The 12,471-nt window shown below is 51.7% G+C and overlaps 1 protein-coding gene across 1 annotated transcript in view; it reads left to right on the top strand.

Annotated features, from left to right (window-relative positions):
* The window catches only part of LOC144934677 (alpha-aminoadipic semialdehyde synthase, mitochondrial-like), a 51,522-nt gene extending 46,116 nt beyond the window's left edge, over positions 1-5,406 (top strand). The window contains exons 9-13 of the mRNA XM_078860727.1: positions 1,580-1,675; positions 2,431-2,546; positions 3,069-3,157; positions 4,095-4,271; positions 4,739-5,406. Of these exons, the coding sequence (XP_078716853.1) occupies positions 1,580-1,675; positions 2,431-2,546; positions 3,069-3,157; positions 4,095-4,271; positions 4,739-4,854 (594 nt within the window). The 3' untranslated portion in view covers positions 4,855-5,406. The remainder of the gene's footprint in view (positions 1-1,579; positions 1,676-2,430; positions 2,547-3,068; positions 3,158-4,094; positions 4,272-4,738) is intronic.
* Positions 5,407-12,471: the final 7,065 nt, after the last annotated feature.

Here is a 12,471-nt window from a genome sequence, read left to right as displayed (position 1 = left end):
TGCCGTGTGGGATTTCAAATTGAGTGATTTGCTGGTAAATTATATCATTGGGATGTTTGAGCAATACCATCTACATTGTACGTTTATTTATGTTTAGCTATGCGAGCAAATCGGGGAATCCAGAGGAAACCCATGCCAAACGGGGGGAGAACATACAAACTCCCACACAGGAATCGAACCCAAGCACCTTGTTGCTGTGAGGCACGAGTTGTACCACTGCTCTACTCAGCCTGCGTTTACATTAACAATTCTCAAACCCAAAACCTCTGTGCAGAACGTGTCAGCTGCTCGAGCCCTTCAGGAACTGCAATGCGGTGTATCACTGGGAATCCTGAAGTCGACAACAATACCCTGGCTGCCCATCTGCCGCAATGCCTGCAACCCTCCAGGGAAGTTCTGCGAATCGAAGAAAACGGTCGTCTTCCCATTCACCAGGACCTCAATACCGTGCCTCGCCATTGCTTGAAGTCACGCCGCAAGCCCTTTTGAACCCATGTGCCTCACCTTCAATAATGTGAATTCAACCCCAATGAAGCTTGGAGAGCTGAATATAGTTCAGAAGAACTCACAAACAAACACCTTGTGAAAGATCAAACGCAGAATATCCCTGGATTTGATCTTCCACGAAGCTCAGGGCCCACCCTAAACTGCATCGAATGCACAAACTATGGCAGATGCGGATACCTGATGCACAAATGGAAAATGTAAAACTCTCCAGTAGTGTGCGAACCTGGTAATCCAGAACAGACCATACAACAGTGGCGGCTCCTGCAAAATCTCTCAGGGGGGGCAAATGTCTGGATGATTGATAAGGATAAGGTCCACCCATGCAATGGATAAATTAACAGCTTAAGCATGTAAAGGCAACTTCACTTCTTTAATATTAATGAAAAATAAAGTGACTCTTACAATACATCTTGTTTGTTTCTATACTCACTATTAATACAATCCACTCCGTTTCTTTTATTAAAGATTCCACTAGGTGGCGACAAATAATATTGTTGGATGAAACGTGCTTACGTATGATGACGTAAGCACGTTAGTGCGAGCCCTCCCGGAAGCCATAGAGAAGTCATTGCAGCGCCCGCCGTTCGAAAAAAAACATCTTTGAATGTAAGTCTATGGGAACACTCTGGGCGATTCTCAGCCGGAGTGAAATCGCCCAAAAAGAGGCGGTACTCCACAGAACGTGACATGACGCTGATTGGACTATATCCAGAGGCACAGTAACGGCTCGCGAAACTCTGTGGTTGAATGACATTGGTGGTGCGTCGCCCAATCGCCCTAATGAAGAAACCGCCCCTGCCATACAACATGTAACTACGCAATGCCCGACCCACAAATAGTAAAGAGACATCACAGCGATGATACACTCTGCTGCTCCTCACGTGGTTGTCTGGCTTGACCATTTGGATGTGAAATTAGAGTTGTTTCTCTGCATCTACATCAGCCATACAAAAGAAGAAGAATACGGAACTTGGTGTGGTTTCTGTCACGATTTTCTGCAGGTGTGACCCTGTGACGATATCCCCTTGTGTGTGGCTGGCTGTTGCTATGGATGTGCTCCCTGTAAATGCAGGGCTTCTGCAAAGTGGCCAAGGCATTGGTGCAGATGGGGCTCATGAACCCGGAGCCACACCCGGCCCTGCAGTTGGGGGGCGCTACTCTCACATGGGTTCGTTTTACATGCAAACACCTAACTAAAGTATTTTATGACGTGCATTCTTTGAAATGTTTAATGCATTATTTGGCAATTCTGCGTTGGCAGTGGTGCACAAACACAATTATTTGACAATAGTGTTGATTGTATCTTCATTGGAAATCAAAGAGCATCTTCCAGATCCACGTATATTTATTTTTGTATAATTTTTTTTTTAATGATGAAGACATTCTCTTGACAATATACAATATTCGGGTTACAATGTTTTCGTCACAGTGCCCCATAATTGCTTGAGCAAGGTCTGCTTGTAACAGGATAGAGTTACACACGATGACGAGTCTCAATGCGATGTGATCTGCACCTTCAAAATGTAACTTGCATCCGCCACACTTCATCAGCACAGTGCAGTGTGGGGTAGAGCAATTCTTCTGCTGCTGCTCCGCCTGGGCAAATAAGTCTAAGTCTCACATTTGCACTTCATGCATCTTGTGAAAATTGGGCCGGATATATCGTGAAATTGCCGTTCATGGCAGCGGTACACAGATGTCTCAACCATCCACCACACAAATGTGGACAAAAAGTAAAAGTGTTTCGTTACATCTCGATTATAACCTCATGGACACTAAATTAATGTGGTGGTCTGATGTGGCATATATTCTTGGCAAAACTGCCTTAACACTGTCGTTGTACCTGCCCTGCTACATCACTTGTTTGCTGCACCACACTTAGCTGGGTGGTGGCGGCGATGTTGCGATTGTGGTGTGACGCAGCGGGAGTTGGTGTGCTCGGTGCTGGGAGTGGATGCGTCCGTGGGGAAGGAGGAGCTGCAGAAAGCCGTGCTGCACCGGCTCAAGGGGAACGAGGACAGCCTGCCTGCCCTGCTGCAGTGAGTTCGTGGCTGCTTCTCTCCAGTCAACCCAAGACTGCAGCAGCACATCCACAACTAGCTTTTTTTAGGGTGCCACAGTGGCAAGATATTAATTACCTCGCCTGGTATGCAGGAGAGAGGTGGGTTTGATCCCAACCCTGACGCCTGTATATTTGGAGTGTGCATGTTCCCCGTGGTTGCGTGTATTTTTCGCTGAGTCCTCCAGTTATTTTCCCTCTGCATTTAGAAACATGCGTTTCGAGTATTTGGCTGCAATAAATATCCATATGATAAGCCACTTCGTTGATCTATCATGTGGCCAGGTCGCTTCTAAAAAAGAGCTATATAGCTCAGCGGGCCTTACCTGGTAAATAAAAATAGTAATCTTATAGCTTGATCAGTGCACGGGTGGCTACTCAGAATGGCACCCAAGAATTCCCTGCGCTGCAGCTGCGCGCGTGTGCTGACGTGGAATTATTGTCCCCCTGACGAGCCACCGGGCCCACCTGCTGCGGGTCACCGTGCTGCATTGTGTTGCAGGCTGGGATTGCTGGGCGAGGAGCCCGTGGGAGAGGCATCCAGCCTGGTGGATGCCCTGGCCGGGCATCTTGAGAGGAACCTTTCCTTTGGTAGATCCCTGTCTGTCTGGCACGTGTGTGAAATGTTATTCATATTCAAATCTACAAAAGTATTTCGGTTGTTAAATGGACCTTTGGCCATGGGTGGAGTTTGCGGGAGGGGGGGGGGCACGGGGGGAGCAACGCCTTGCCCCCCCCCCCCCACCATAATGGACACTTTTATTAGTTTATTTTCAGTCTTTTACAATTAAGATACAAATGTTTGATTAATTATAGGTACCTACAATCCTAATGTGAGGGAAAAAGCAAGTCCCTGCCTCCCCCCGCCCCCAAATAGAGAAGTCAAACTCCACCTATGCCTTTGGCTGGGCCAAATTCAGCCCAGTGACTTAGTGGCGGATCATTTAGAAGTTAAGTAGATTTTTGGTTGTCGTGAACGTGATCGATCGCACACGTCCACGCGCAAGCTTGCGGGCATGTTACCCCTGCGCCATTTGGCGGCGAGGCTGATCAATACAAGCGGTGCCACAATGCTTCAAATCAGCACGATCCTCACCTAGTATGAAACGTTGAGTGCAGCACTCTGAATTTAATCTACAATAAATGCGCATGCTTACTATCAGTGTTAGAAACTGTCTATTAGGAAATGCATTTGAACTACGATGACATTGCAGTGATGCATCACCAACGATGCACTAAATAACAAAAAAAAACAGCACACTTTCTAATTACATATCGTTCACTTCTGTTTACTTGCAAAGTTCAGTCACTAAAACCAATACATCTGAATGTGTTGCAATGTAACGGGCCCACACATTGTATCGGGCCCGCGCATTGCTGTATATTAAAAAGAAAGAGATCTGAATTTTTACAGCACAGGGATTTGCTCAGTTATCAAGACGACGCTGGCAACGCGCTGGATTTGACGGCCATCCAACAGAGGTCATGCAGTGGTGCTAAGCAGTGGCGGTGCGTACGGCGTGCGCAGGTCCCGACGAGCGTGACCTGGTCATCCTGAGGAACGAGGTGATCGTGCGCCTGCCCACCGGCGTGCGCGAGAAGACGGTGGTGAACCTGGTGTCCTACGGAGACCGCGACGGCTACTCGGCCATGGCCAAGACCGTGGGCTACCCCTGCGCTATCGCTGCCAAGATGGTGCTCAGCGGTACGAGGCCCAAGGGGTCATTTCCAACCCCGATGCTGATGAGTTTCTCGAGCAGTGCCGTTTAATGCTAATGGCACACAAAGGTGCATGGTACTGCATTTACAGACCACCAACTCTACAGAACTGCGTGGGCAGCCATTTTGTCATTTGGAACCGTGACCATCCCAATGGGCAGCAGTGAAACAAAGACACAACTCGTGGGTTTTTTGTACTAGACGTGTAGTGGAAGAGACATTCATGCTGCAATCTGATTTTATATTGATAGTGCGCCTGATATAATCTGGATGATAAAAAGAGCAGCTTGCAGCGGTGACAATTACTTTCTAAAAAATACGAATGGTTTTATTGCGGTGTACGCTCTACAGTGCCTCGCAGCATCGCGTAGTAGTCTAATGGCATTGAGTGCGTGCGACGTCGCGATGCGGCTGCTGCTGCGGTGTTTTGATGTCCTCTGTGGGGCTGTGCAGGGGAGATCTGTGAGAAGGGCATGGTAATGCCTCTTCACTCGCACATCTACCGGCCGCTGCTGGAGAAGATCTGCGTGGAGGGCATCACCTACACCGAGAAGACCACCATCCAGTAGCCATGGGCCTCGCAGCTGAGCAAGTGCCGCTCGTTTGCGTCTAATTTTGCACATTCACGTTATTTTGCTCGCTAACTTAATCATAATAACGGCCTTTTTCGGTTAGATCGCATAAATATAAATATGTCGTTGACCCACCACCACCCCCCGACAGCCAATTAGTAAGGTTCGTCACATACATGAAACATTCAATTTAGTTACTATTTCAGTACACCAGTTGTGTGTTGGAGAGTAAACCCACAACATATATTTACGAAATCTAACTAAAAAACCTTAACAATGAATGTTGGTCGCGAAAGACTGCATGTTAAACTCTCTCACGTAATATCACAGTATACACAACAGTCTTCGATAACCTGTGTCATTGTATGAAAATCTGTATTTGAGATTGCGTAAATTGTTCTTTACATGATTAAAATTAGCGGCGGATTACTTTTCGCATATTTAGAAGTTGAACCATCGATGCCCACTGCCATTTCTATCAAATGGTGCTGATGGTGTTCAACATCATTTACACGTTACTGTTCTGAAATGAGAAAATGTGTAATAAAAGACTCGGACGCTTCTCTTTGTCCTGTGTCCTTTATTTGGGTTCGATCTCTTTCCCTCACGGTACTCCCCTATATACTCTCCACCCTGCAGCCCCAGGCTGCTGTCGCTCCCGTAGCCCACACTCTGCAGCCCCAGGCCGCTGTCGCGCCGTGCAGACCCCTGCTGCCGACTCCTCCCTTGCAGACCCGCTGCTCTCTGCAGCCTCCTCGCTGCTCCTCCTGCCCCCGGGCCGGTCACCGTTGGCCGACGGTGCCGATCCTCCTGGCTTGGGTGTGTGGCGACCTCGCCCCTCTCTCTCACCCTTCGCCCTGCGTGGCCTCTCTCTTCTCCTAGTCCCCGATCACTCCCGACTGCTTCCGGTTACCCCCCTTATAGACCCTTACCCTCTCCCCCACGTGACGTAACTCCTCCCCCCATGACGTCACTTCCGGAAGGTCGTTTTCGCCCGCATTACAAATGTATGCATTCATTTTGTTATCTTCATGTTGCACACTCTAAATGAAGGACGTGGGCAGGTGCTCCAAATCGAGGGCAAGCCATTTATTGTGGTTAATCTGTAATCTTGTGAAGAACAGCACCGTCATGCAACAGCACGTGTGTCACAAACAGCATTTCTCCGGAGTCGCTATTAACCATGTCACTGGTGTCCAAGTCCGGTTAATCATTAACAGTTTTCTTTTAAACCCAATTCCTAAGCTGTATGTCTATCTATACCATCCACTTATATCGGTATCTTACACCCATTATATGTACTCTATGTGTACAGTATGCATACTGTATATCACAATTGTACAGCTTACTACTTTACATGTGTTCTATTCTCAATAGCATTGCAAGTAGTCATAATCTGGGTACATGGGCATGACTTCGAACCATTGTGGCTTGACCTGGTGGTAATACCACTCTGTTTTCCTGTCTTGACTGCCCCACCATCACTGTCCCGGTTTCCAGAAGACAACAGGTGGATGAGGACGTTTGTGTCTCCTGGAGTGATGGAGAAAGCCTCACCCACAACCCCCACTATAATGGGGTCTGCAATTGTATCTCCTCCTTCCACCAGCCCATTGATGACCTCTTCGATGACATTAAAACCAATAATGGGATCTTCTGCAACCCTGGGGTCACTGGATACCAGCATTGGAATGATAAAGCACTGACTGGTCCCCATATTACTGTTCAATCTGATTGCCACCTCTATCCAGCCTGTGAATGGTATTTTTGTTTGGTTAACTGCCATTCCAGTAATTGTGTAATAAAAGACTCCGTCAGGCACTGCTGGTCTCCGCTTGTCTTTAATTCAGGTTTTTCTCCGCACCCCACTGGTCTCCTCCACGGACCAGCGTCGTCTCGCGCGCGCCCCGCGCACGCTCCATCTCGCGTGCCACGCACGCTCCTCCGTTAGCTCCTCCACTCGTCCTCACACCCCGCTGGTCCTGACAAGGGACCAGCGTCTCCTCTCATGTGCCACGCACGCTCCTCTCGCGTGCCCCGCACGCTCCTCTCGCGTGCCCCGCACGCTCCTCTCGCGTGCCCCGCACGCTCCTCCGTCAGCTCCATCTCGCGCGCGCCCCGCACGCACTCTCCCGTTAGTCGCTCCGCTCCTCCCCGCTCCGCACACCGCTGGCCGACGGTGTGCCGAAGCCCCATCAGCCACGTGGCTGATGGCGCGGCGGCCACCCAACGTGGTCCCGCTTTTTCACTCCATCAACTGGCCCCGATCTCTTCCGGGCTCCCCTCTATATCGTCTCTCCCACGTGACCCTGACTCCTCCCCTTCCGGATCGTCAGATCTGGCCTTCCCATACTGCCCTGCTGGCTCCACCTCCATTCACCTCGCTTCCCATTGGAGCCGAGGTGAACGGCGGCCCCTCCCACACGCCCCCCATACCGGGCCGTGTGATTGGGCCAGAGCCCAGCAGCAACCCCATTTACGCTCGCATTACATGACCCCCCCCCCCCGATGAAAAATCCAGCCGTCCCGGCTGCAATAGGATAAAATAATGCGAGCGACGGCATCACAATCAAGAATCACCCCAGACACAACGGAGCAGAGGTGGGACAAAGTCATTGTTATGCAAGTCCAAGTCGAGTCGCAAGTCATCAAATTCATGACTCGAGTCTGACTCGAGTCCAAGTCACATGACTCGAGTCCACATCTCATAGGTGGGACAAAGTCATTGTTATGCAAGTCCAAGTCGAGTCGCAAGTCATCAAATTCATGACTCGAGTCTGACTCGAGTCCAAGTCACATGACTCGAGTCCACACCTCTGCAACGGAGAGTACAACGACAAACACAATTAACGAAAGGGAAGGGATCAGGATCCGGTACAGAACACCGGCCCGTCCTCCGTGCAACAAGCAAGAAAGAATTAAGGAATGGAAAGCAATGCACAACAACGATAACCGACACGCAAGAACGGCCGACGCGCATAAACCAGGAATGCGGTGTCTTAGAGCGTGTCCGTGTTGCTGGTCCATCCGCCTGGCTCAAGTCCAACTTCAGAGAGCAACTGGTAGAGTAGGAGTGACGAACAGGCGCTCCACTCCCCCTTCAAGTCCACATCCGGTTAGCACAACCGGTGACACCCCATGTGGCAGGCGCCAAAGATTTGTGACGAGAAGGAGAACCCAACCCCCTGAGGCACAGCACAACGAAACGCACATCCGCATGTCGTACACGACAGCCACCCGGCCCCAGGGTAGTGGAGATGATCGAAATCCGCCCCGCGTAAGGAGAACCCCAATAAATACCCAAAAATCGATGCGATGGATGCCCCAGTATTTACATTTTAACTAAAAAATATTATTTACACGTGACAACAAAAATTTTCCTGCTCTTGCCCATCAGCAGTCCTCCCTTGAGGACCAGCACAGACATCTCACATACACAGCATCTACCCACTGTCACTCGCAACACAGCCCCCGGTCGCACACCCTCGCGTGGAGAGAGCCACGCTCCCCAGCGGCAACATTTAACTTGCCTTCGCCCGCACCATGGTCGTCCAACCACAGCAACGTCCACTGGCCATACACTCGGCCAGTGCAATTTCGGGGACGAGACAATGGCACATCGCAACGACTCAGCCACGCTCCATCCCGTACTATCCCATCACCAATGGACACACCCTAGCACCTTATAGTCTGACGCTTTACAGACAAGGGAAGGTTCATCCCTTGGCAAGGCCAGACCCCATCGACCCCCTCACGGGGCAATGTTCCCTTATACATTTAATAACGTCATAACCCAGAGCGGAACAAGTCCGCGGCCCGACCCGCAAGGGGAATCCCCGCCCCATGCTAGCCAGGTCTCCCCGTTTGCTGCCACGTAACGGAACCTCTACTCCTGAATTCTGTGAGCCCCCGGCCCACTAGGTTCACAGTCTGCCACCGCACAACGGAACCCCGACTCCCCGAGCCATATGAGCACACGGCCCATTAGTTTGAGACATACCACGGAGTGTCTCGCCTCCGGGCTGTCAGGTCAGCCATCAGCCATAGGCCGATGTGACCACAACTCGTGCATCACCCACTCAACGATGGCAGGCGTATACTGGTGAAATATTTGCCCCCAGAATAGAACCCAGCCAGCATCTCTGTCCCAAAATGCTGGTGCAATGACACGCCCCCCCTTAGTCAGAAACGGGCCAGTATGCTCCTGTTACCCCGATGGGCGCCAACACGCCAGCATTGCGCACAACACGCAATGCACGCACACAAGTTAGAGCGCAACACGAGAGTCAAGGGATGATATCCATAACCGCATCCCCGCGGATCGACGTGTATACTTAAAATGGCGGCGGCACGCGCGAAGCCCCCCACCGAGGTTTTCCCCGCGTGCTCAAAATGGCGGCCCCCTGCGCCAAGCGCATCCCCGCGATTTCCCGCGCGCGCACAAAATGGCGGCCCCATGCGCCGAGCGCATCCCCGCGATTTCCCGCGCGCGCACAAAATGGCGGCCCCATGTGCCGAGCGCATCCCCGCGATTTCCCGCGCTAGCCAAAATGGCGGCCCAACGTGCGACCACTTCGGCAGTTTTTCCTGTGCGTGCACCCCAGCTGCCCCTCGCTGGGGGTGACAACACACATCCCCTGTCATGTTTTAACAAACCCCCAACGATACGACGCATAGCCGCAGCTCGCTGCGCACAGCAGTCGTATCGGGGGAATTTTTAACCCATAGTTGACCAAGACACATTGCTCATACACACCAACTCGCAATACAACCCCTGGCCACATGCAATCAACAGAAAGAGCGACGCCACTTGGCGGAAATTTACGGCCCCATCCCTCAACACTCGCAATTTCCTATGAACACACATGCAATCGTGTGCATGAGCACCCATACAACCAAAATTTAGGATCCACCACGAATTGACCAATTTCCGAACAGGTACGCACAACTAATAACATTCCCGAACCCAATGGTCAAAACAATGCACCGCACTCCGTATCCGTACAGAAAGACAGTCTATACAGTCCGTGCAGTCAGCATATCGCGATTACAAGCAGCAAAGTTCCACACAGGTCGTACATTATGCACAATCGCAAGCAGAGCTGCAGGCAGACAACACACCGTTAACCCTGTCGCACCGTGCAGCAAAAAAAATCATCAAAATAACCATGTCGCACACAGCAACCCACGGGATGGTAACAGCGCGGACACTCGACGCAACCGAATTAATAATTAACCTCGCCATCAAGATAACATCCCCATGCCGCAACGCATAACACTATTTGACACAGAGCAAACACAAGCAGACAGCCCGTTCATCCTCACACACACCCCGACCCGCGCTCCGCACGCTCGAGACATACAACAATCGCACCCCGGCACAAGCAAGATGGGTGAGGTGTGTGTTAGGGCCGGGTGCATATCGTCACGACTCGCCCGGGGCTGCAGCGAGCAGAGGACGGCAGGGTGGTGACTTGAGACGCCTCGCAGAACTCGGACGGTGAGCGCGGCGTCCTCCCGTGACTGCTCCGGTGTCTCGCACATGAGCCAGGACGGGGGTGCTCCCGCCCCGGCAGCAGCAGCGTCGGCGTCCTCTCCTTGCGGCTCTTTCCCACAAAACAGCTGCTCAGCAGCAGGATGCACACCACGCGGCGCCTCCGAGATGGCAGCGCATGGCCGCCTCTTCCCCGCGATGTTCAAGATGGCGGCGTCCTGCCACGTGGTCGCTGGAGGACGTGCGCCGGCGTCCGTCTCTTCGTCGTCGGAAGATGTAACAAGTGGGTTACGCTTTTTCAAGTTCTCGGCCATCTTCCTCGATGTTATTTTGCCTTGAAAAAGTCCACCTCTGACTCCAGTGTAATAAAAGACTCCGTCAGGCACTGCTGGTCTCCGCTTGTCTTTTATTCAGGTTCTACTCCGCACCCCACTGGTCTCCTCCACGGACCAGCGTCGTCTCGCGCGCGCCCCCGCGCACGCTCCCTCTCGCGTGCCTCGCACGCTCCTCTCGCGTGCCACGCACGCTCCTCTCGCGTGCCACGCACGCTCCTCTCACGTGCCCCGCACGCTCCTCTCGCGTGCCCCGCACGCTCCTCTCGCGTGCCCCGCACGCTCCTCTTGCGTGCCCCGCATGCTCCTCCGTCAGCTCCTTCTCGCACGCGCCCCGCACGCTTTCCCGTTAGTCGCTCCGCTCCTCCCCGCTCCGCACACCGCTGGCCGACGGTGTGCCGAAGCCCCATAAACCACGTGGCTAATGGCGCGGCGGCCACCCAATGTGGTCCCGCTTTCTCACTCCATCAACTGGCCCCGATCTCGTCCGGGCTCCCCTCTATATCGTCTTTCCCACGTGACCCTGACTCCTCCCCTTCCGGATCGTCAGATCCGGCCTTCCCATACTGCCCTGCTGGCTCCACCTCCATTTACCTCGCTTCCCATTGGAGCCGAGGTTAACGGCGGCCCCTCCCACACGCCCCCCATACCGGGCCGTGTGATTGGGCCAGAGCCCAGCAGCAACCCCATTTACGCTCGCATTACAATTGTACCAGTCCCCAAGAGCTCTAGAACTGGTCTCACTATTGACTTAGGTAGATGCTTATTTCGCCATGCTTCATTTATAACACTGGCTTGAGCTCCTGTGTCCCAGACGGCAGATGTTGATACGTGGTCCAGTGAACACTTCACCATGCATCTTTTCTCAAATAACTTTAACAGTCTGTTGTTGCATTTATGCCTGAGAAAGCTAACCTTGCCCATATTTGGGTTCCTCCACTCTGGTGTCTTTTGACATTATGTTTTCTTCTGTAATGTGTTGATTGCTCTGCAGAGTACCTTGTGCTCTTGCCAGTGTTGTTTTTGGTAGGTATTCGAGCAGTACAGTACTGCGTGACAACCCTGGCACTTCTGCCGTCTTACAACATCATTCTTTTCACATAAACAGTAATGACACCCTTGGGACCCTGGCTTATAGGTTACTGCTGGTCCCCCTGCAGCAACCCTCTTCAGTTTCCCTGCTACTGTCGAGAGGCTCGACATCCACGGGCCAGGTGCCCCAGCTGGCCACATTTGAAACAATGGTTACATGTACCACCTGCTCCAGCCTCTTGCCACATCCTACAGCCTCTTGGTCGTATTTCTCTGTCTTGGGCTGGTTGTTTCCAGTGTCCTCGCTTGGTGTCTGGGGTGACATCATCCTGCCACCTCTTCTTGATCTCTGCAACTTCAACCCTTAACTCGCTTACCATCTTTTCAATCCCATCTCGAGATGGCCTTTCAATTGCTGATGTTTTGTTGCCCTCTGTTTTGGTCCTGGCATTTCCGTTGTTGGATGGTGGTATTGGTGATTTAACCACTTTAAATGGTCCCTGTGAGTCCTGCTGACAGCCTTCCATACTCCCTTTCAACTCGGCTTGCAGTTCATTCATCCGAGTTATTTTGGGAGCCAAATTCTGTTTGAGCTTGTTTTGTCTCTCAAGTTCCAAGCTGGCTGCTTCATTTACTTTTTCTGTCAGCATCTCATCAGTAACAGTGATGTCATCCAGATGGGGCTTTATTTGGAATTTTATAGAGTCACTGAGCAATCCTGTACAAATCGATCTCAGGAACTTCCTGCGTACCATA

Source organism: Lampetra fluviatilis, chromosome 11, assembly GCF_964198595.1.
Source record: "Lampetra fluviatilis chromosome 11, kcLamFluv1.1, whole genome shotgun sequence".
Classification (NCBI taxonomy): domain Eukaryota; kingdom Metazoa; phylum Chordata; class Hyperoartia; order Petromyzontiformes; family Petromyzontidae; genus Lampetra; species Lampetra fluviatilis.
Note: the sequence above shows the minus strand (reverse complement) of the source record. Positions and strands in the feature narration are given on the sequence as shown.